This window comes from Populus euphratica, unplaced genomic scaffold, assembly GCF_000495115.2.
Source record: "Populus euphratica unplaced genomic scaffold, PopEup_1.0 scaffold167.1, whole genome shotgun sequence".
NCBI lineage: Eukaryota > Viridiplantae > Streptophyta > Magnoliopsida > Malpighiales > Salicaceae > Populus > Populus euphratica.
This window is the reverse complement of record NW_011500052.1, coordinates 116,800-139,525: the sequence shown is the minus strand read 5'-3', so window position 1 is coordinate 139,525 and position 22,726 is coordinate 116,800. Positions and strand designations below refer to the sequence as shown.

The 22,726-nt window shown below is 34.2% G+C and overlaps 1 protein-coding gene and 1 pseudogene across 1 annotated transcript; both read left to right on the top strand.

Annotated features, from left to right (window-relative positions):
• Window positions 1-2,263: 2,263 nt before the first annotated feature.
• On the top strand, window positions 2,264-5,941 carry LOC105107715 (uncharacterized). Its single transcript, XM_011001746.1, has 2 exons — window positions 2,264-5,468; window positions 5,920-5,941. The coding sequence occupies exon 1, from the start codon at window positions 3,666-3,668 to the stop codon at window positions 4,755-4,757; it is 1,092 nt and encodes a 363-aa protein (XP_011000048.1). The 5' UTR covers window positions 2,264-3,665; the 3' UTR covers window positions 4,758-5,468; window positions 5,920-5,941.
• A 931-nt stretch (window positions 5,942-6,872) lies between these two features.
• Window positions 6,873-22,726, top strand: part of LOC105107728 (pentatricopeptide repeat-containing protein At1g71460, chloroplastic-like) — an 18,700-nt pseudogene continuing 2,846 nt past the window's right edge.

Genomic DNA, 22,726 nt, shown 5'->3' with positions numbered 1-22,726 from the left:
TGCCTTCTTTTATAGGCCAAAATTGGGAACTATTGATTTGATACTAATTGATAAGTGGGTGGCCAACTCTTGACTTAGTGACAATCCTTATCTTCTCTTGTCTGCCCAAAACATCATTGATAACGTCACAATTGGAGCCAGTCGACATGAAAGTTGTAGGCAATTGTGTCAGCTTTCTTGTGTAGAAAATTTAGTTCATTTGGACTTCTAGAACTCCAGATATGGCCAAAATACCAAACAGTGCTTGAGCTGGAAGACAGATTCTAACTTCTTTGTTATTGCTACCATTTGGACTTAAAAATGATCTTTTTAGATCTTGGGCTCCATATGAAAGTTGTAGGTCTATGTCTTACCTTTCCATCCATATAAATTGGACCTAAAGCTGAGATCTATAGCTCCAGATATGACCCAATTACTGAACAGTATTCCGGTTTGGATTGCACCGACATCTCTTTTCTAAGTTTGGCCATCTCTTTATCCTTGCAATTTAAGTTTTTCAAATCATTAATCAATCTTTTGATTTATGTGATAGGCCTGCATTTAAAATGAACATTTACCACAAATTAAAAGTATCTTATATTATTAGATATATTATTAGAAAACATATTTTAGTTAAGGAGTTATTGATACTTCAAGTACAAAATGATAATATAAAACCATAATAAAATAATCACCCTCAAAGAGCTATCAAAAGAAATTCACCCTAGCCATGTTCTGCTTGCATTATGCTGCTGCTTATTATGCCATCAAGTCACTTATATAGAAACACCAGAGAATATTCATTCGAGCATGCAGGAGATATTATAGGATTTCTATGATTTGTTCGCAAAGCCCTCGAGCTTCGCACCAAAACGGGAGATTAATTATGGTATTTCCCTTAAGGAAGGAACCAAGCCTATTAATGTTCAACTTATAAGTACTTATATTATAAAAATAATAATAAAAAAAAGAGATCGAGAAATAAGTCCAAGATATATTGAGATCAAAGTTTGTTCGACCTAGCAATAGCCCTATCTCGGATTGGTGTTTTTGCAATCAAGTCACTTATATTGCTAGTAAAGAAGAAAAACTAGGATTGGTGTTTTTGCATAGGTTATCTCGTGCTCAACGCTATAACCATTAAGGACCAATTTTTTATTCTTACAGTTGATGATATATTGGATGAGCTCTATGGTGATTCTTATTTTACCAAGCTAGATCTGAGGGCAAAGTTTCATTAGATAGACTTTTGAGATATTGAGATAGCACTAATTCTTTGTCAAAGCTAGCAAATCTGTATTTGGGCAACAAGAATTAGAGTGCTGGGGGGCATATTGTCACTTGCCAAGGCATGAAATTAAGTTGACGAAATTAAAATTGTTGTTATTGTAGCTTGGCCTCGGCCTTCTTACATTTCAAAACCACATGGTTTTTTAAGTTTGATAGGATATTACAAGTTCATCTAGAATTATGACATTATAGCTCGACCAATCAACAAGGAAGCTGAAGCCGCCTTCCTTGCTCTCAAGCAAGCCATGACTCCCACTCCTACATTACCCATTCTGAATTCCAACAAGGCCTTCACTGTCAAAACATATGCATCCGGGAATGGTATTGGAGCAATGTTGTCTCAACAAGGCAAACCAGTGCCTTACATGAGTCAAGCCCTTGGAGTGACCAAGAAATCTTTGTCGACATATGCTAAGGAGATGTTAGCTATTTTGGAGACCATACACATGTGGCAGCCTTACCTTCTAGGACAGAAATTCTATATTCAAACCAATCAACGTGGTCTCAAGTAATTTCTAGAACAACGAATAGCAACTCCAGAGCAACAAAAATGAATTGTTAAGCTATTGGGCTATGATTACAAAATTACCTATCGACCTGACCGTGGAAACTCTGCAGTTGATGCTCTCTCATGAAAGCAAGGTAGTCTAATTGTTTACTATATTTTCATTTCGTTGGTTAGTTTATGGGAAGAAATTAAAAAAATTGGTTTATAAATTATCTATTGACCAATACATTCAGGCAATGGGTCGTGTGGCCACAGAACAACTGGGGATCATATATACGGGGTCAAGGGCTACTACTATACAAAGGAAAGGTCATTGTTCTAGATAAGGCATCCTAAAAGGCTAAGCTATTACACGAAATGTATGACACCAAGGTGAGGGGTCATTCAGGCATCCTACGTACATTTAAGAATTTATACATCAATTTTATTGGCCTAGGATGCATAAATCAGTGCAGGATTATGTCGAAGGGTGTGAGGTATGCTAAAAGATAAAAGCCGATACATTGACTGTAGCTGGGCTTCTTCAACCACTATTGATCTCGTGTCAAGTATAGGACGACATCACCCTAGATTTTATTAAGGAATTACCGGTTTCATAGGGAAATAACACCATCATGGTGGTTATCAACAGGCTCAGTAAGTCCACTCATTTTCTCACTTTAAGTCATCCTTTTACTACAAAACCTGTGGCAGAAAAAATTGTGGAAGGCATCATCAAGCTTCACGGAATGCCAAATCCATTATTAGTGATCGGGACCCCATCTTCATCAGTCACTTCTGGCAAGAATGTTTTAAGATGTTGGGCACCAAACTACAGCTCAGTTCTGCATACCATCCGCAGACGGATAGTTAAATGGAAGTCATCGATTGCTACGTCGAGCAGTGTCTTTGGTGTTTTGTTCATCAATAGCCACGAAAATGGTGCTGCTACTTGAGCTGAGTATTGGTATCATACAACATATCACATTTCAACAGGGAAGACCCCTTTTCAGACACTATATGGACGATTACTACCCTCCATTCTAATGTACATTGAAGGAATTTCATCGGTACACAAAGTTGACCTGCAGCTCATGAGTCAAGATGAACTGCTCTGGCAATTAAAGACCAACTTAGAGAGATCAGTATTTAGATGATATCACCCAATGATTGTAGCAACCAGATGATTTTCTATGACAAGATGAAGCAACAAACGAAGTATAAATAGAAACTAGATTGCTACAAGGCACAAGCTTCTCGACAAGAAGAAATAACCAAGAACCCTAGAAATATTCTTCATCATGTGGAAGAGATAACAACAGCGACCCAAGCAATTACAGGAGTAATCAACAGAATGAGACCGCTGTCTTATTGATCCACAGATATCACTTGATTCCTCTTTTCTACTTCTGTTTGGGTTGAGTCTTTCACTTTTGGTTGAAACACGGCTTTCCGTCAATTAAAACAGAGAACACTGGTTCAATGAATTTAACAGTTTTAATGCTCTCAGATGTTGTTGCTTGGACTGTTTCCTTTGATTCTTATTCTAATTAGGTTCAAGCTTCGTCAACATGTTACAGTGGTTACTATAAGCAATCACTTGGAATGATTTTGGAGGTGAGCAGGTGTATGTAGGGTAACTGCTCGACAAAATGTCCCAGCTAAACACCTCGCTCCATCCCCCCCAACGCACCACCTACACGGCTCCTCCAAAATCCGCAGACCACCATGCTAAACACCTTTCTCAAAACAACATAACAACCTCACCTTCTCAAAAATTCTCGGACACAAACATTCCCATACCTGTTCCATCCTCTGCACCTACCTGCAAAACCCCTGTCCCTGCACCCTGTGCCTCCATTACCAATGATGCAGTACATGTTAAGCTGTTCTTTGAGAGATTTCCTTCATGGGTGGAATATCGGTTATCAAACTTTTTGTATCCAAGCGAAAAATTGTTCTTGGAAGACGATTTGGTTTTGTGGACATTTCATCCTCCTTATCTGTCTCAACTCTCTATGATCAAGCCAGCCAGATTTGGTTTGATACGTATAAATTAATAGTGAACCCACCTAAACATCACTCCCTTAAAACTTCCCCTTCACCACCAAAACAAGTACCCAAGCCTGCAACACCATACCACCCCCAACTTTCTTTGATAGATCATCGATCTTTTGCTAAGGTACTCACATACACAAAACCTCAAATAGCCACTACAAGAAGAAGAATGGTGCAATACGAATCCACAGAGGAAGATAAGGAATGGTTATATAGGAGCTTGGTAGGAAATATTCTGCTAAATGTTGACGTTGCAACCCTGGAGGCAACAATATTGAAATCAGTTGCTAATACTGTGAGCTTCAGATTCCTAGAAGCTAGTCAGGTGATCATCACCTTTATGGATCAGTTGGCTTTAAAGAAAGAACAAGACAATGAGGAGTCCATTTTGAAATCACTACTCAGCAAGCTTAGACAGTGGGAAGGAAGGACTAGAGATAGATTTGCTTGGATAGCCATCTTTGGCTTACCAATGGAAGGTTGGAACAGAAACTGCTTTGACACTATTCTACAGAGTTGGGGAATTATTGCTGGTTACGACACAACATGTGTTAGTCAAAGGTCACTATCAGGTATCAGAGTTCTTATTAGAACCATAAAAATGGAACCTTTGCATGATGAGGTGAGTCTCAAGCTTGACGGAATACAAGTTGAGGTCCTTTTGAATGAAATAAAGGGTGAGTTCATCCCTTCCCTCACAACAATCAAACACTCTATGGACGTATCTCTTTACACAGAATCTGTGCTATCTGATGATGAAGAAGAGCAAACGAAAACTATCTCTGCAGCATCAATCCCTAGGGCTTCAGGACAAAATACTGAGTTTGAATTCATTTGTACGTTGGGCAATCAAGATCAGAACGACATCACATTTCTCAACACTAGCATATCACCGTTGTACCTGCATCCAGAAATTACAGAATTATGCAGCCATTCAACTTAACCTGAAGAGCTGGTGTACGAAGACGGTAACAATTTGGCTTTGGTAATATAAGATAATGCTGGGGTGGCTACAGCTGATCCTAGAGAGGGAGATGTGCAACAAGTCGTGTGTATGCTTGAAAGTGATGGGCTGGATCAGGAGAAGGGTTACAATAATGGAGATGTGAAGGAGATGGGCCGGGTAAAAAAGCAGAAGCCCTTCAGAATGGACCAATATAAGGGTAATAGTAGTAGCTCAAGCATTGGGCTGTCTTTCGTAAATTTTGTTATCCCCATTGCAGACCAAACTGAACTCGTTGATCTAGAATTGCAAAATAGAAGATCTCAAAGGAATAAAGCAAAGAAGCTGTCACGTAGAGCACCGACTGTCAAGAAAAGAAAACCACGAAAAATGGGAAATCAAAGTTCCAAGAAAACTGAGTTAGGCATAATTGATTACTCTGTCTCTCATAATGGACTCATGAATAGAAATATCATTATTCGATCTGGGAAGGAAATAGCTGGCGAAGATGAGGTAACCAGCTCGCACTCTCATATCTCTCTAACCCCAGGGAAGAAGCAACTGCTTGCTGGGATGTGGGAAAAGCGGTATTGAAAGTCCATGATGATAGCCATCTCATGACACAAACACTGTAAAGCTTTATAGAAAAAGAACAGGAGGAGTGGATGAGAAGGAAGGAGCAGTAAGGATGCTGTTTCTGTCTCAATGAAGGTATGTTTATTAATCCTTGGTATGGGTAGTATTATTATTTGGAATGCGTGTGGTATAGGAGCCAGAGTTAAAAAAAGATGTGTGAGGAATCTTGTGTAAAAATTCAGTCTGGATGTTCTAGGTATTTTGGAAACGAAATTGGAAAATATTAATGACTGTATTATTAATTGGAGTTGGGGTAGAGTTTCTAGGGATTGGTATGAAGTACCTTCCTTAGGTCTTTCTGGGGTATCCTATGCATATGGAACCCAACTTCTTTTTGTGTTTCCAATTGCTCTGTTGCTATGAATGGATGGTCGTATTCTTCATGTTGAAGGTGTGTTTTCTCGTTTCAATATGGAATGTTTGGTGTCTTTTGTATATGCCCCAAATGATGGCTCTCTGAAGAAGGAACTGTGGGAATACCTTGCTAATTTCAAAAGCAGCGTTAGCAAGCCATGGTGTCTTGCAGGTGACTTCAATGAAACTCTTTCACCATCAGACAGAAAAGAAGGCTCTAGAATATCTTCTGCCATGATAAGTTTTAAGAATTGTATTGATTGTTGTGATCTTGTTGAACTTCCTTTAAAAGGGAAAAAATTTACGTGGTCTAGGGCAAATGTTGCAAGTCGTATTGATAGACTATTTGTGTCGGGTGATTAGCTTCAGTCTCTCCCATCTTCTACTCTGTATGGGTTGTCGAAGAACTTCTCTGATCATAGACCTCTGCATATGCTAATAGATTCTACAAACTGGGCCCGAAGCCCTTCCGGCTTATGAACTGCTGGTGGCTCATATCTGGCTTTAGAAAGATGATTCAGGATTATTGGAATTCAACCTTGACAATCGATGTTGGCCCCAGCATCACGGTTACTAAAAGACAGATGCAAGGAATGGAGCAAAGATGTTGTGGGCAACACTTGCAGGAAAATCAAAGATCTAGAAATGGAAGCAGAATCTCTAGACTCTCAAAAAGAAAACAGAGACTTATCAGCTGTAGAATTAATCAGAAGCAACGCCATTTCCTCTAGCCTTAGAACCTTGTACAGAATGCAAGAATCTGCTTGGCACCAAAAGTCGTGAATCCAATGGTGTCAGCTTGGAGACAGAAACACTCGTTTCTTTCATCTATCAGCCACAACAAGACATAAAAGGAATCAGATTTTCTCCTTGGATGTTGATGGAACAACTCTAACTAAACCGTTTGATGTGAAGATAGCTGTATTTGATTTTTTTAGTAAGTTATACTCTCAGCATGACAGACCTAGAGCCTCCTGCTGTAATCTGGACTTCCTAAAGCTTCAGCCCACATCATTCACTGTTTTAGAAACTTCGTTCTCTACTGAGGAGATAAAATCTGCAGTTTGGGATTATGAAGGAAACAAAGCTCCAGGATGGTATTAATTTCTTCTTTATCAAGAAAGCATGGAACATTACAGGGGGGATATTGTTCGAATGGTGGATGACTTTTATCGGACAAACCTCCTTCCTCCAGACATCAACAAATCCTTTGTTACTCTTATCCCGAAGATTCAAGGTGCCAATAAGTTGAAAGATTTTAAGCCTATCAGTCTGGTAGGAAGCCTTTACAAGATCATTTCAAAGATTCTGGCAACCAGAGTGAAGCAAGTTATGTCAGAATTCATCAGTGATCATCAAACTGCCTTCATAAAAGGAAGACAAATCCCAGACAACATTTTGATAGCTAATGAGGCGATTCACTTCTTAAAGAAAAGAAAGGGCAAAGGATATCTATTCAAACTAGACTTTCACAAAGCTTTTGATTCTGTTTTATAGAAATACATTAATGAAGTAATGGCTGCTATGGGTTTTGGGAGCAGGTGGCGAGGTTGGATCATGCAATGCATTACAACAGCTAAGATGTTCGTGCTTGTCAATGGATCTCCAACAGCAGAATTTAACTTGAAAAAAGGTCTTCGACAAGGAGACCCCCTCTCTCCTTTTCTTTTCAATATTGCAGTTCAGGGATTGAGTTGTATGTTGCAGAGAGGCTGTGATTTGGGTTTGATCGAGGGTATTAAGATTGGCCAGAATGGATTTATTTTATCTCACCTCCAATTTGCAGATGACACTCTTATTTTCAGCTTAAATTCCTTATTCAGCATGCAAAATATCAAGCACATCCTCTTGTGCTTTGAATTAATGTCAGGATAAAAAGTTAACTTTTGCAACATCTTTGGTGTGGGTATAGATGATCATATATGTAATTACACTGCACAAATTCTCCGATGTAAGCAGGAGCACCTTCCATTCAAATATCTTGGCCTTCCTATTGGTGCAAGCTCTTGTATAACTTCGATGTGGAAGCCTATTCTCTATAATATCAGTGTTAGGTTGGCTTCGTGGAAAGGTAGGCTATTATCTATTGGGGGTAGATTGTGCTTAATCAAATCTGTCTTAGGTATTTTGCCCATTTACTTTCTATCGTTGTTTCTCATGCCTGCGACAATTGCAGCATCCATTGAAAAGAAATTCAGATCCTTCTTATGGTCCGGAAAAGAGGGAGGTAAGAACATATGCAATGTTAGATGGTTAATTATTTCTCTGCCAAAAAAGGATGGTGGTCTTGGGATCGGATCTCTAAGGGACAAAAACAAAGCCTTGATGTTCAAATGGTTATGGAGATTTGGTTTAGAGGAGTCGAGCATGTGGAAGGTTGTGATTAACAGCATATACAACACTAAAAACTCCTCAATTATTTTGAAATATCCTATTATAGGAACTGAAAGTACTTGGTCTCGTATTGTTAATCATTGTGTTACAGATACCAATCTGCAAGACATTGTGGAACAACAATCTCAGTGGAACAACACTCGTAGTATGTTGGTAAGAAGAGGTATATTGGACATCTCAGATGTTGTTTGTCCCATTTGCTTAGTTGAGGAAGAATCGATTGATCATATCCTTCTGCATTGTCACAAACATTGGATAGTTTGGTCTTAAATTATCAATTGGTGGGGCTTAGCGTGGTGTTGCCCAAAGAACTTGGCAACCCTTTTCTCTCAGTGGGATTCTTTGGTTTTTGGAAAATTTCAGAAAAAAGCTTGGTTGATGCTGTTCTTTTCAGTGGCATGGTCTCTTTGGCTTTATCATAATGATGTGATATTTAAGCAGACGACCTTGAATTATGATACTTTATTTATCCTTATTATTACTCGTTTCTATTTTTGGATAAAGGCTATAGAAACTGATTTCTCTTATTCCGCTTCAGATTTAATAAGGTTAGTAGAAGGGTTATTATGATGGACTAATTCTAAAAATCAAAGGGCAGTTATTGTGTGGTCTCCTCCTATAATTAATAGCTTCAAATGGAATGTGGATGGCTCCTCTCTCGGGAAGCTGGGGCCCTCAGGTATAGGCGGAGTCTTGCAAAATCATAATGGGATCATTCTTAGCATTTTCTCCTTGTTAGTTGGGATTTTAGACTCCAATGTAGCCGAGCTAAAAGTGGTTGTCAAAGCTATTGAATTATCAGCTTCTAATTACTACTTACATCATAAACATATTATTATTGAATCTGACTCGGCCAATGTCATTAGTTGGATGAATAATCCCCATAATAGGCCATGGCTGCATCGCAATCTTTTCTCCTCTATTTAGAGAGTAGTTTCATGTTTTGGTTCACTCACATTCACTCATTCTCTTCGTGAGGGTAATCATATGGCAGATCACATGGGTAAATAGGGAGTGTTTAGAAACTCTGAATTTGTTGCTTGGCTTTAATTTGCTTGATATGTGGGTCTTCTATTTTCTTGAATTTCTAGGCACGGCTGCTGGGGAAAATGGATTGTTTCCCAGGTTGGTTCAGTTTCTTGTAGATTTTAATGAAGAGTTGTAGGATTCTGTTTTGGTTTGTGCTAATGTCCATAATCTGTAGATTGCTTTGGTTCTACAAAGGAGTTGATTTTTCAAGATATCCAGAGGCAATTCTAGCTCTTAGCTGCTATTTTGATTTTGACTTTTATTTACTTCTATTAGCTACTAGTTGTTTCTTTTTGGTTTCCTGGTTTGTTGTTATTTTCAGTTCATAGATCTGCTAAACTTGAGTTGTAAGCAGTTTCCTATGTTTTATGTCTTCTCCGCCTAATTTTGGCGTCTTTTAATGCAATATTATGCTTCTAAAAAAAAACTTAGAGAGATCAGTGAATAGAATGAAATAGGTACTTTCAAAGCTGCACCCATACCGCTAAAAATATAGTTTTCAATTGAGTTCATCGTAAATTATCTAGTTGATTTTATGGACCCTACTAGATTATAGAGAATATCAGACCCGCTGCATACAAGTTACAGTTACTGAAAGGGGCGCGCATTCACCCAGTGTTTCACGTGTCACTGCTTGAACGATATAGGGACAGCAAGGGCATTGCTGAGGCGAAACCAGCCGAGTTACCACCATTCACTAACGAAGGGGTAGTCATTTTAGAGCCTCAAACTATTTTTTACTACCATTGTATCAAGCAAGAAACCCAGCTTGTTGAAGAGAGCTTAGTGCAATGGAAACTCCTTCCAAATAAGGAGGCAATATAGGAACCAACACAGAAGCTACGGGAGATTTTTCCAAATATAGACCTTATGAAAAGAGATCCACTCGATGGGGGAGGTATTATTAAGCCACAACATTCTAAAAGGGTAGTAAGCCAAACCCAAATATTTAGGATGAGTTGGACCATTGCATGCAACATACAACGTGAACAATGGATGGGGTACATGAAGAATAATGCAGAAATGGATTGGGTCTTGATAGTTGAGAGTTCTACATGCAGAAGTGGAATGGGTAAGCAGTAGTGAAGAGTTTGCATGTTTATTTTCGTTAGTTATGCTATGTTTTAACATGTATTTGAATTATAGTTGTTAGCTACTAGTTTTCCTTATATTTCAGCATTTTATGCATGTTTATATGATTAGTATTTAAAAATATATTTTTATCAAGGTTTTATATTATTATTTTGTACTTGAAATATTAATAACTCTTTAACTAAAATATGTTTTATAATAACATATCTAATAATATAAGATACCTTTAATTTATGATAAATGTTCATTTTAAATACAAGTCTATCACATAATAAAAGAATTGATTGATAAGTTTAAGAACTAAAATTGAAAGGATAAAAAGATGGTCAAGCTTAGAAAATAGATAATGGTGTAGTCCAAACCGGAACACTGTTCGGTAATTGGATCATATTTGGAGTTGTAGATCTCAGAATTAAGTCTACTTTATATGGATGGAAAGGCAACTATGCCTACAACTTTCATATGAAGCTTACGATTTAATAAGGTTATTTTCAAGTTCAAATTGTAACAACAATGAAAAAATTTGAATTTTTCATCTAGCCTGAACATTGTTCAGTGTTTGGTCCATATTTGAAGTTTTAGAAGTCTAAATGACCTTTATTTTTATTTCCTGGAAAGTTGAGATAATTCTCTACAACTTTCATATAAGGAGTTCTAGAAGTCCAAATGGTCCATAATCATGAATGTCTAACAATATTTATAAATATTAGTATTATTCAAATAAGATAACTAATGTAATCATGTTAAAAATTTATAATCTGATTAGAATCTCCCTTATGTGTGGTTTTCAATTGAATAATAAGTGTTTATACTATACTTATTTGACATCGTATTAGTGGATCATCTAACCTTGACATTTGGTGTTATCATTGTTGCTATTATTGTTATTGTTATTATTATAGTTGTATTATTGTTATCTATAATTTATACAATTAACCTTCCTATGATTCGACCCCATTCTTACCGGGTTATTTATTACTTTGACACCCCTGCACTTAGGAGAAGACATCAATCTTTTAGTCGTATCAAGTTTTTGGTGCCGTTACCGGGAAGGTAAGTTCTTGTACAAATTATAGTATTTATTTTATTTTCTCTTTTCATTTTTTTCTTGTATATAACTTTGTTTTTTTTCTTTTGTTTCTTCTTCTTTCTTTTATTTTATTCCTACACGTGCATGAGAGTGATCACGTACATTAAGTCATAGATTTTGTAGGGTATCTTTATTTTTTTCAAAAAATATGGCCAAAGAAGATAACCAGTCGCTTTATGATAAAAATAATGAGAATAACCAAGTTAGAACACTTAAAGACTATATGAATCTTATAAGAACAAGTGCATAATCATGTATAGTTTTCCCCTCTAATACATCTCATTTTAATTATAAGCCAGACATTATTCAACATTTACCTTCTTTTCATGGTTTAAATTTAGAAAATTCATACATGCATTTAAGGGAATTTGAAAAGGTTTGCAACACGTATAATGACTCAAATTATATCATGAGCACCATCAGATTAAAGCTTTTTTCTTTTTATTAAAAGATAAAGCTAAAACATGGCTATAAATTTTGAGACTAGGATTCATTCATGCTTGGGTTGAAATGCAACAAGAATTTTCAAAGAAGTTTTTTCATGCTTACAAGACAAACTCTTTCAAAAGACAAATCACCACTTTCACTTAAAAATTAGAAGAACCATTTTACCAATGTTGAGATAGGTATCTAGACTTGCTTAATACTTGCCCTTATCATGGTTTGAAACATGAAGATTGGTTTTATGAAAGGTTAACATCTAAAGATAGGCAAATGATTTAATTGATGTGTAATAAAACTTTTGAAAATAAAAAACCTTGATGAAACAATGGACTACTTAGACTTGTTAACTGAAAATGTTCAAAATTTTGATGTCGCAGGTACTTATGAGGCACCGAGTAAAACTTAATTTTATACATCTAGTGCATGTATGTACAACCTTAGGGAAGAACATGACCTCTAAGGCAAGTTTGCATCTCTTTTCTAAGTTTGGTCATCTGTTTGTTCTTTCAATTTCAGTTCTTAAATTCATCAAACAATCCTTTCATTTATGTGATAGGTCTGCATTTAAAATGAACATTTACCATAAATTAAAGGTATCTTATATTATTAAATGTATTATTATAAAACATGCTTTAGTTAGAGAGTTATTGATATTTCAAGTCCAAAAATGATGATATAAAACTTTGATAAAAATACACTTTTAAGTATTAATTAACCAAACAAAGGAAAGTCAATCACAACTCTGAAATCTTTGAAACTTTCAAATAGATGTGAATCAATATACCTTTATTGAAAGCTATTAAATAGGTACCTTTTTATCTTAAATTTTTGAAAGATCTGTGCACCGTGAAGAGAAAACTGAATGTAAAAAAGAACAAGTAAGTGTCATTCTTCAGAATAATAATGTTTTGAAATATAAAAACCCTGGTTGTCCTACAATTTCATGCTTTATTGGAGAATATAAATTTGAAAGAGCTTTACTTGATCTTAGAGTTAGTGTGAATTTACTTCCATATTCAGTCTTTTAAAGTCTCCTTTATATGTTGACTTGATTTGTTGTTAACATAAGTGATAATCATGAATGCTTAACGAAAATTACAAGTATTAGCATTAATTGAATAAGATGACTAATGTAATCATGTTAACAATCTATAATCTGATTGGAACCTTCTTTGTATGTGGTTTCGAATTGAATAATAAGAGTTTATACTATACTTGTTTGACATACCATTAGTGGATCCTCTAACCTTGACATTGTTTGAGAGTGTGGTCACGTACATCAAGTGGTAAACTTTGTAGGGTATCCTCATCATTTTTAGAAAATATGGCCGAAGAAGATAATCAATCACTTTATAATGAGAATAACCGTGCTAAAACATTTAGAGACCACATGAATCCCACAAGAACAAGTGCACCATCATGCATAGTTTTTCCTCTCGATGCATCTCATTTTAATTTTAAGCCAGGTATTATTCAACTTTTACCTTCTTTTCATGGCTTAGAATTGGAAAATCCATACTTGCATTTAAAGGAATTTCACGAGGTCTACAACACATAATAATTTAAATTGTAGCATGAACACCATAAAATTAAAGCTTTTTCCTTTTTCATTAAAAGATAAAGATAAAACATGGCTATAAAATTTGAGACCAGGCTCCATTCGTGCTTGGGATGAAATGCAACAACAATTTTTAAAGAAGTTTTTCCCATCTCACATAACAAACTCTTTCAAAAGACAAATCACCACTTTCACTCAAAAACCAGGAGAAACATTTTACCAATGTTGGGATAGGTATCGAGACTTGCTTAGTACTTGCCCTTATCATGGTTTTGAAACATAGAGATTGGTTTCACATTTCTATGAAGGGTTAACACATAGAGATAGGCAAATGATTGAATTGATATGCAATGGAACTTTTGAAGATAAAGACCCTGATGAAGCAATGGAGTATTTAGACTTGTTAGCTGAAAATGCTCAAAATTGGGACACCATGGGTACTTATGAGACACTGAGTAAAACTTAACCTGATACATTTAGTGAAGAACTTTTATGATGGCAGAGTAAGGAAAACTTTTATGACTCTTGAGACACATCTTAATAATCATTCATAACAAGGTCTACCATAATACTTCTTGACATATCCAGATTTACAAACTCTCGCATTGTTATCACTTAATTCTGCTCATATACTTGTTTAACATGTATTCTTAAATCTTAATTTACACACACGCACTTTAACATATGATTGTGGGTTGCATATTGAATTATTACATTATTTATGTTTTTTTGTTAAAGGCAACAACTAAGGGAAATGGATAGTTGACACGATGAAAAGATTGATGTATTCTCCCAAGTGCAGAAGTGTCGAAGTAATAAATAACTCGGCAAGATCGAGGTCGAACCACAGGGAGGTTAATTGTGCAAATTATAAATAACAATAATACAATAATAAAAATAACAATAACAACAATAACTATAATAATAATAATAATAATAATAATAATAATAATAATAATAAAGATGAGAACTTAGTAGTAGTAGTAGTAGTAGTAGTAATAATAATAATAATAAAGAAAAAGAAGGAGAAGAAAAAGATGAGAACTTTAAGATAGAATATTAATATAATGATTAAACAATAATAATAACAAATATCAAGGTTAGAGATTCCACTAATGGTATGTCAAACAAGTATAATATAAACTCTTATTATTCAATTGCAAACCACACATAACGGAGGTTCCAATCAGATTATAAATTGTTAACATGATTATATTAGTCATCTTATTCGATTAATACAAATACTTGGAAATCTCATCAAGCATTCATGATTATAACTTATATTAACAACAAATCAAGTTCCTTTCATAGCTCATATGTCAGTTATACCATACAATATGAACTATGAAAGTGTCAAGCATTTGTTTACTAAGTGTTATACAACATAAATTAAGATTAATCATTTAACAAGCAAAGTATTAAAGAGTGAACAAGATAACAAATATAAAACATGTTATTATCAGATATTAAAGTCCATATTAAGTTTACACTATACTTATTCTTACACTATTAGTGTAACCTTTTCACCTTGACATAATAAACTTAGCTAGACATAATGAAATAAAGAAAAATATATAAACAAAATAAGAACATAAATAAGATAAGAGTTAATGAAGTAAATGAAAGGAAAAGATTTGATGACTATTTGATAAGTGGGTGGCCAACTCTTGACTTGGTGACAATCCTTATCTTCTCTTGTCTGCCCAAAACGTCATTGATAGCGTCAAAATTAGAGCCACTCAAAAATAAGAAAGTTGTAGGCAATTATCTCAGCTTGCTTATGTAAAAACGTTAGCTCATTTGGACTTGTAGAACTCCAGATATGGCCAAAATACTAAACAGTGCTCGGGCTGGAGGACAGCTTCGGGGTTCTTTGTTGTTGCTACAATTTGGACTTGAAAATGGTCTTTTTAGATCTTGGGCTCCATATGAAAGTTGTAGGCTTATGTCTTATTTTTCCATCCATATAAATTAGACCTAAATCTGAGATCTATAGCTCCAGATATGACCCAATTACCGAACAGTTTTCCGGTTTGGATTGCACCGACATCTCTTTTCTAATTTTGGTCATCTCTTTGCCCTTGCAATTTAAGTTATTAAAGTCATCAATCAATCCTTTCATTTGTGTGACAGACCTGCATTTAAAATGAACATTTACCACAAATTAAAGGTATCTTATATTATTAGATATATTATTATAAAACATGCTTTAGTTAAGGAGTTATTGACACTTTAAGTGTAAAATGATGATATAAAATCATGATAAAAATGCACTTTTTAAATATTTGCTCAATACCTCTTAACAAGATATTAATCTATCCAGATTATTACTAGTCTCATTAAATTTATATATTTGCTTAATAGTCCCTAGTAATCAAAGCATTAATCTATCCAGATAAACAAACTCTTATTAAATTTATATATGTGCTCAATACCTCTTAACAAGATATTAATAAACCTTTCTTTTGTGCTCAATTTATACATATTTATCTAGATAAAACATGCTTTAGTTAAGGACTTATTGATACTTCAAGTGCAAAATGATGATATCAAACCATGATAAAAATACACTTTTAAGTACTAATCACACCCCCCCAACTAGCTTATTACTAGTCCCTAGTAATCAAAGCGTTAAAATAGAAAAACAATTTGCAAATTCCACAAAGCAAGGTATTCATCATTTAACTTCCATTAATCTATCTAGATAAACAAACTATCATTAAATTTATATATCTGCTCAATACCTCTTAACAAGATATTAATAAACTTTTTTTTTTGTACTCAATTTATTAACACATAATTACGAGGCTTTTCTTGGACGAAAACAAATTTTTTTTGTTCTAATATTTAAGGTTAACTTCCTTAGATTGATATTATTATTTTTGTCTTTCTTTTGTCTTTATATATATATATATATATATATATATATATATACATATAACTTAAAACACTATGCATCTTTAACCCATGTAACGAGCTTTCGGCTAATAACTCCCAGACCAGTTCGTCTTAGAACATTAGGTGTTGAGACACCTCTATGAGCTTAATAACTCGGGTCACAGATACTGATATGTAGATAGTGCAATGCTTGATTCCCTTAAGCTTTTCTCATCAACCCATGTAACAAGCATTGGGTCAATAGCTCCCAAGTCAGTTGACTTTAGGGTATTAGGTGTTAAAACACCCCTTCTAGCTTAATTGCTTAGGTTAGGGAGGCCACGAAACCAAACTTATCTATATTTTTATTATCAGCATTTTTTTTCTTTTTTTTTAATTATATATTATCCCTTTTCCTTAGTTGTTACCTTTAACAAAAGAACATAAATAATGTAATAATCCAATATGCAACCCACAATCATATGTTAAAGTGTGTGTGTGTAAATTAAAGTTTAAAAATACATGTTAAATAAGTATATGGGCAGAATTAAGTGATAACAATGCGAGAGCTTATTAAGAATGGTTACTAAGATGCATCTCAAGAGTCATAAAAGTTATCCTTACTCTGCCATCATAGTAACAACAATTTTGCACATGCTTTATGAAATAGAAAACAAATTTTTTTTTGAGCAACTACCCTCTCCTCCCAACCAAAACGAGACATTGTCTTCAATGTTCTAAGGTAGAAAGATAGAGTATAGAAGATATCACCTGAAATAACAAACACTGACAAACTTGAAACACACTGAAACAAATATAAGTAACAACAAAACACAATAATAAAATCAAAAGACATAAAGATTCACAAATGAAGGCTTAAATCCAATCTAAGCTTTTTACGGCTTTCCTTAGTTGACCAATTTATACGACTCATGGAAGGATCAATTACAGGAATGAAAGATTGTAGTTGGTCAATCAATTGTTCAGTAGTAGTAGCAGAGATTATGATTTGTCGTGTAGAAGATGTTAGAAATTTCTATTCCACAGCATGATCAAGAAAAAGACAATAACTTATCATAATAACCATTAACATTTAACAAACCTATGGGTTTATGGTAAATGTGTAGTTGGGCCCAAGAAGAAATATGAAAGATCTCTTCCAATATGCCTAGACCACCTGGTAAAGCAATAAAGGCATCAGCATGGTTAAACATTCTAGCTGACACAGTGGAGACCTGAAGTTCCTCTCCAATTGTTTTTCCAATGATGTCCCCTTGTGCTAAAACTTCGAGGACGACCCCTAAAACTTGACTACCTTCTAAAAATACAGCTATTGACACACCTCCCATTAACCCAAGACAAGCCCCCATACACTAAATGAATCTTTCTCTCAGCTAGCACTTGACCAAGATGATTTGCTGATTCTAAAAACTCATTTTCTTTCTCAGGACTAGATCCACCAAAAACACAAATATTTCTTATCTGATGACCTGAGGAACTTGCCATTTCTACACAGTTATGTATTTGTTGAATATATGGGTTGAGTAGAAATGAAAGGAAGGAAGAGAGGATTTTATAGATGAGAAATTAGACAGGCAATCATACCACCTATATGTAGGCCAGCTAGAGTCTCACACACACTCTCTCTCTCTTTATTTATTTATTTATTTACTTTTGAAAAAAGCATGTGTATGTACATGTAGTTGTGATTGTGGCTCACATCTTCCCTTGGTTTTATGTTCAAGAACGGCTTAAACACCCTTTATGGGTCGGGGACAAGCTTCCCATCCAGTTTTCTTAAAAACTGGCAAACATGGTCTTATTTTGTCAAATTCCCAAGACTAAGTCGATCATGTTCTTTATGAAATAGTGACCATAAATCATGAATTGCACGATGCACATCTCCATTATGATGCGTCTCAAAAGTCAATAGAAGATTATCTAAAGACTCCTTACTCAGGTCATCCTTAATGTATTGTATTTTATCTTCATGGTTTATAGATATCATTCTTAAAGAACGACATTGTGTATTACAAGTCCATCTAGCACATCGATGACAGACTTTCAGTTGTTTTGCAAGACGTTTCTTTGTAAAAGTGCTTTTACTTGTTCCAAGCATGTGTAAAATGAAGGAGTTAGAGAACTCACCTGATAATTAGACCTTTGCTTTAATCAACCAACGAATATCTTCAGGTATTTCATGATTCATTAACAATCTCAATCTTGCACATCTAGCACGATAAACTTTTGTAATCGCATTCTGAGGCAGAGCGGGGAAATACTTCAATTTTTCAAGATTAGTGTTCATTTTCAAATGAGAATTGGAAGAGAGATTCAAAGAATTGCACAAATATATACACAGATATCAGTTATTATGAGAAATTGAAAGAACCGACTTAAGTCACGGAGTACCGTTATCCGCCATTTGACCAGGGTGAGAGAAACTAGCAAAAATCACTCAAAAAGAAATATATATATATATATATAATAAATCTTTATATATAGGATCACCTAATTCAATAGAGTCATGTTCAACTGAAAAATTATCAAAGTAAACTTTCAGACGATGTCCATTTACCTTGAAAACATTGTCATTCTTTGGATTCTCGATGTCGTAGACCCCATATGGATACACATGTTTCACAATAAAAGGATCGCTCCATCTAGATCTTAATTTTCCAGGAAATAAATGCAGTCGAGAATTATATAACAAGACTTTTTGACCAACATTAAATGTTTTTCTTAGTATTTTCTTGTTATGAAATTCTTTAATTCTTACTTTATGAATTCTTGAATTTTCATATGCATCATTTCTTATTTCTTCAAGCTCATTTATTTGTAATTTTTTACTAGCATTATCCATATTTGAATTGAAAGCTTTAATAGCCCAATAAGTTTTATGTTCAAGTTCCACAAGCAAGTGACAAGGTTTTCCATAGACTAGTCTATAAGGTGACATACCTAATGATGCTTTATAAGCAATTCGATAAGCCCAAAGTGCATCATTAAATCTTAAAGACCGGTCCTTCCTATTAGGGTTCACTGTTTTCTCCAAAATATGTTTGATCTCCCTATTAGCAAGCTCTACTTGTCCACTTGTTTGAGGGTGATAAGGGATGACCATTTTGTGTGTGATTCTATATTTCTTCATTAAAGACTCAAATGGCTTGTTGCAGAAATGTGTTTCACCATCACTTATTATGGCTCGAGGGACTCCAAATCGACTCAAAATATTTTCTTTCAAAAACTTTATCACTGTTTTGTGATCATTGTTTCGACTTGGAATTGCCGCTATCCATTTTGAAACATAATCTACTACGGCTAATATGTATAAGAAACCAAATGATGGAGGGAATGGACCCATGAAATCTATACCCTAGCAGTCAAAGATCTCAATGACAATAATAGGATTTAAAGGCATCATGTGATGTTTTGAAACAGATCCTAACTTTTGACAATTTTCACAAGACTTGCAGAATGCATGTGAGTCTTTCAACATGGTGGGCCAATAAAATCCACTTTGTAAAATTTTTGCAATTGTCTTTCTTGACGAGAAATGGCCCCCACATGCCTTAGAATGATAAAATTTAATGACACTACTTACCTCATTGTTAGGAATGCATCTTTGAAATATTTGATTAGGACAATATTTGAATAAATAAGGATCATTCCAATCAAAGTTCTTCACTTCGTTCAAGAACTTTCTTTTATCTTGGGTACTCCATTGAGCTGGCAATTGTCCCGAATCAAGAAAATTGACAATATTAGCAAACCAAGGCATTGTAGAGACAAAACATAAAGATTCATCAGGAAAGTAGTCATCGATTGGTGTGATGTCAGTTTTCAAATTTGTTCTCAATCTTGACAACATTTTTGTTGCCTTTCTTATCTTTGATTGTGATATCAAATTCTTAAAGTAATAAAATCCACCGCACCAATCTAGCCTTAGAATCTTTCTTAGAAAGAAGATATTTCAATGTTGCATGATCACTACAAACAACAATAGGTGAGCCAACAAGATAAGATCTGAATTTTTCACATGCAAGTACTACTACAAGTAATTCTTTTTCAGTGGTAGTATAATTCATTTGAGCACTATTGAAAGTTTTACTTGCATAGTAAATTACATAAGGTTTCTTATCTTTTCTTTGTCCCAAAACAGCACCTATGGCATAATCACTAGCATCACACATTATTTCAAAAGGTAATGACCAATCGGGAGGTTGAATGAGAGGAACACAAGTAAGCAAGTTTTTAAGTTTAACAAAGGCTTCTTCACAATGTTCAGTCCATTCAAAAATAGTATCCTTTATTAGAAGGTTAGTTAAAGGCTTAGATATTACACTAAAATCTTTGATGAACCTTCTATAAAAATCAGCATGTCCTAGGAATGATCTAGCATTTTTAAGAGATTTTGGTGTTGGCAAGTTTGCAATTAACTCAATTTTAGATTTGTCAACCTTAATTCCTTTTGATGAAATAATGTGACCAAGTACAATGTCGTTTGTTACCATAAAATGACATTTTTCCCAATTCAGCACAAGATTCTTCTCTTCACACCTGGTCAAAACCTTTTCTAAGTTAGTCAACCAATCATCAAATGAATCGCCAAAAACAGAAAAATCATCCATGAAAATCTCAAGAAAATATTCAACCATATCAGTAAATATACTAAGCATGCATGTTTGAAATGTGGCTGGTGCATTACATAATCCAAAAGGCATCCTTTGATATGCAAAAGTATCAAATGGACATGTGAAAGTAGTCTTCTTTTGATCTTCTAAAGCAATTTCAATTTGGTTGTAACCCGAATAGCCATCTAGGAAACAATAAAATTCATGACCTACAACTCTTTCTAGGATTTGATCCATGAAAGGTAAAGAAAAATGATCTTTTCTAGTTATTGAATTAAGTTTCCTATAGTCAATGCACATGCGCCAACTAGTAATAGTTCTAGTAGGAATTAATTTATTGTTCTCATTTGTTATCACAGTGACTCCAGACTTCTTGGGTACAACTTGGGTAGGACTTACCCATTTGCTGTCAGAAATAGGATAAATGATTTCATTATCTAAAAGCTTAATGACTTCATTTTTCACTACTTCTTTCATATTAGGATTTAGCCTTCGTTGCATTTCTCTAGAGGGTTTAGCATTTTCCTCTAAATAAATTTTATGTGTATAAATCAAAGGACTAATTCCTTTTATTTTTGCTATGATCCATTCTAATGATTTTTTGTGCATTTTCAGAGTTTGTAATAACTTACCTTCTTGATGTGCATTAAGTTTGGAAGAGATTACTACCAGAAAAGTTTCATTTTCTCTCACAAATGAGTATTTGAGATTGGATGGCAACGCCTTCAAATCAGGTTTGGGTGGTTGAACACTTGAAGGTATGGACTTAATTGCTCATGGTGACAATTCCTCAATTTGTGGCCTCCAATTACTTATCTTTGATTCTTCCTGAAAATAAATCATTTGCAAATCATCAGATTCATCAATCTCAATTTCACTAGAAGTGGTTAGAAATTGATCATGAATTAATTTTTCAGTAAAGTCCACTTCCTATAAATCATTATCATCTCTAGGTTGCTTGCAAATATTGAAAATATTCATCTCTAATGTCATGTTTCCAAATGATAGGTTCATCAATCCATTCCTACAGTTAATCAATGCATTAGAAGTTGCAAGAAATGAACGTCCTAAAATTATAGGAAATGAATTACATACTTCAACAGGTTGTGTGTCCAAAACAATAAAATCCACAGGATAAATGAATTTATGGACTTGCACTAAAACATCTTCAATTATTCCTCTAGGCACTTTATAGATCTATCAGCAAGTAAAAGAGTTTTAGAAGTTCAATTGTTTGTTTATTTTTCTTTCTTTTATTATGTTTAGCTAAGTTTATTATGTCAAGGTGAAAAGGTTACACTAATGGTGTAAGAATAAGTATAGTCTAAACTTAATATGGACTTTAATGTTTGATATTAACATGTTTTATATTTGTTATCTTGTTCACTCTTTAATACTTTACTTGTTAAATTACTAATCTTGATTTATGTTGTATAAAAATTGGTACAACAAATGTTTGGCACTTTCATAGCCCATACTGTATGGTATAACTGACACCTGAGCTATGAAAGGAACTTGATTTCTTGTTAACATAAGTTATAATCATGAATGTTTGACGAAATTTACAAGTAGCATTAATTAAATAAGATGACTAATGTAATCATGTTAACAATTTATAATTTGATTGGAACCTCCTTTATGTGTGGTTTCCAATTGAATAATAAAAGTTTATACTATACTTGTTTGACATACCATTAGTGGATCCTCTAACCTTAACATTGTTTGTTATCGTTGTTTAATCCTTACATTAATTTTTCATCTCAAAGTTCTCATCAATTTTTCTTCTTCTTCTTCTTCTTTTTCTTCTTCATTATTATTATTATTATTATTATTATTATTATTATTATTATTATAGTTATTA

Bases quoted from the DNA above. Each gene is read 5' to 3' on its own strand.
- LOC105107715 (XM_011001746.1), top strand. From the start codon at position 3,666: ATGGGTGGAATATCGGTTATCAAACTTTTTGTATCCAAGCGAAAAATT.